The sequence below is a fragment of the Tigriopus californicus genome, chromosome 6 (assembly GCF_007210705.1).
Source record: "Tigriopus californicus strain San Diego chromosome 6, Tcal_SD_v2.1, whole genome shotgun sequence".
NCBI classification, from domain to species: Eukaryota; Metazoa; Arthropoda; class Copepoda; order Harpacticoida; family Harpacticidae; genus Tigriopus; species Tigriopus californicus.
In genome coordinates this window covers 8249832-8250340 of record NC_081445.1, presented here as the reverse complement: position 1 = coordinate 8250340, position 509 = coordinate 8249832, and the positions used below count along the sequence as shown (strand labels likewise).

Genomic DNA, 509 nt, shown 5'->3' with positions numbered 1-509 from the left:
TCAATGGTTCGGAATGGGTTGCTTTAGGATGGCTCAGACATTGATTGGCTCTTGACAACTTTCGGCAGATTTGCGCTCGAATTCGGGTGATTTGTCGAGTCGACTCCGAACACCCCCTAGGGCTCTTCTGGCCATGGACATTACTCAACGCAGCGCGGCCATGACTCATTGTGCCACCCCCCCTAGAGATATTCATTCAGCAGCTTTCTTGAACCGAAGTAGCGGCGGCGGTCCTCCACCTCAAAGTGAGCCTCCCCCGCCCCCTGCTCCCGGTGGTGGGAGTGGAGGAGGAGGAGGAGGGCCTTCGGTCTCGTCCTCCATGCTCCCACCCCTCCCTACTCATATTCATCAACGGAGAGTGGGCGAAGCTTTGGTGCGGAGCAATCCAAGGCTCAGACAGGTAATCTTGACGTCTCGGAGATGGACGTGGATAAAATGTTTGGAAGGAAGTCATTGAGTATTTTCCAGAGATTGTTAGTGTTATTGATTGAACTGTTGTTGGCTAATAT

At 52.8% G+C, this 509-nt stretch overlaps 1 protein-coding gene across 5 annotated transcripts in view; it reads left to right on the top strand.

Annotated features, from left to right (window-relative positions):
• LOC131881635 (Ca(2+)/calmodulin-responsive adenylate cyclase-like) overlaps window positions 1-509 on the top strand; it is a 37924-nt gene that overhangs the window by 31847 nt on the left and 5568 nt on the right. For all 5 annotated transcript variants that reach the window (XM_059228558.1, XM_059228557.1, XM_059228556.1 and 2 more), the window contains one exon: window positions 69-400. In XM_059228558.1, the coding sequence (XP_059084541.1) occupies window positions 69-400 (332 nt within the window). The remainder of the gene's footprint in view (window positions 1-68; window positions 401-509) is intronic.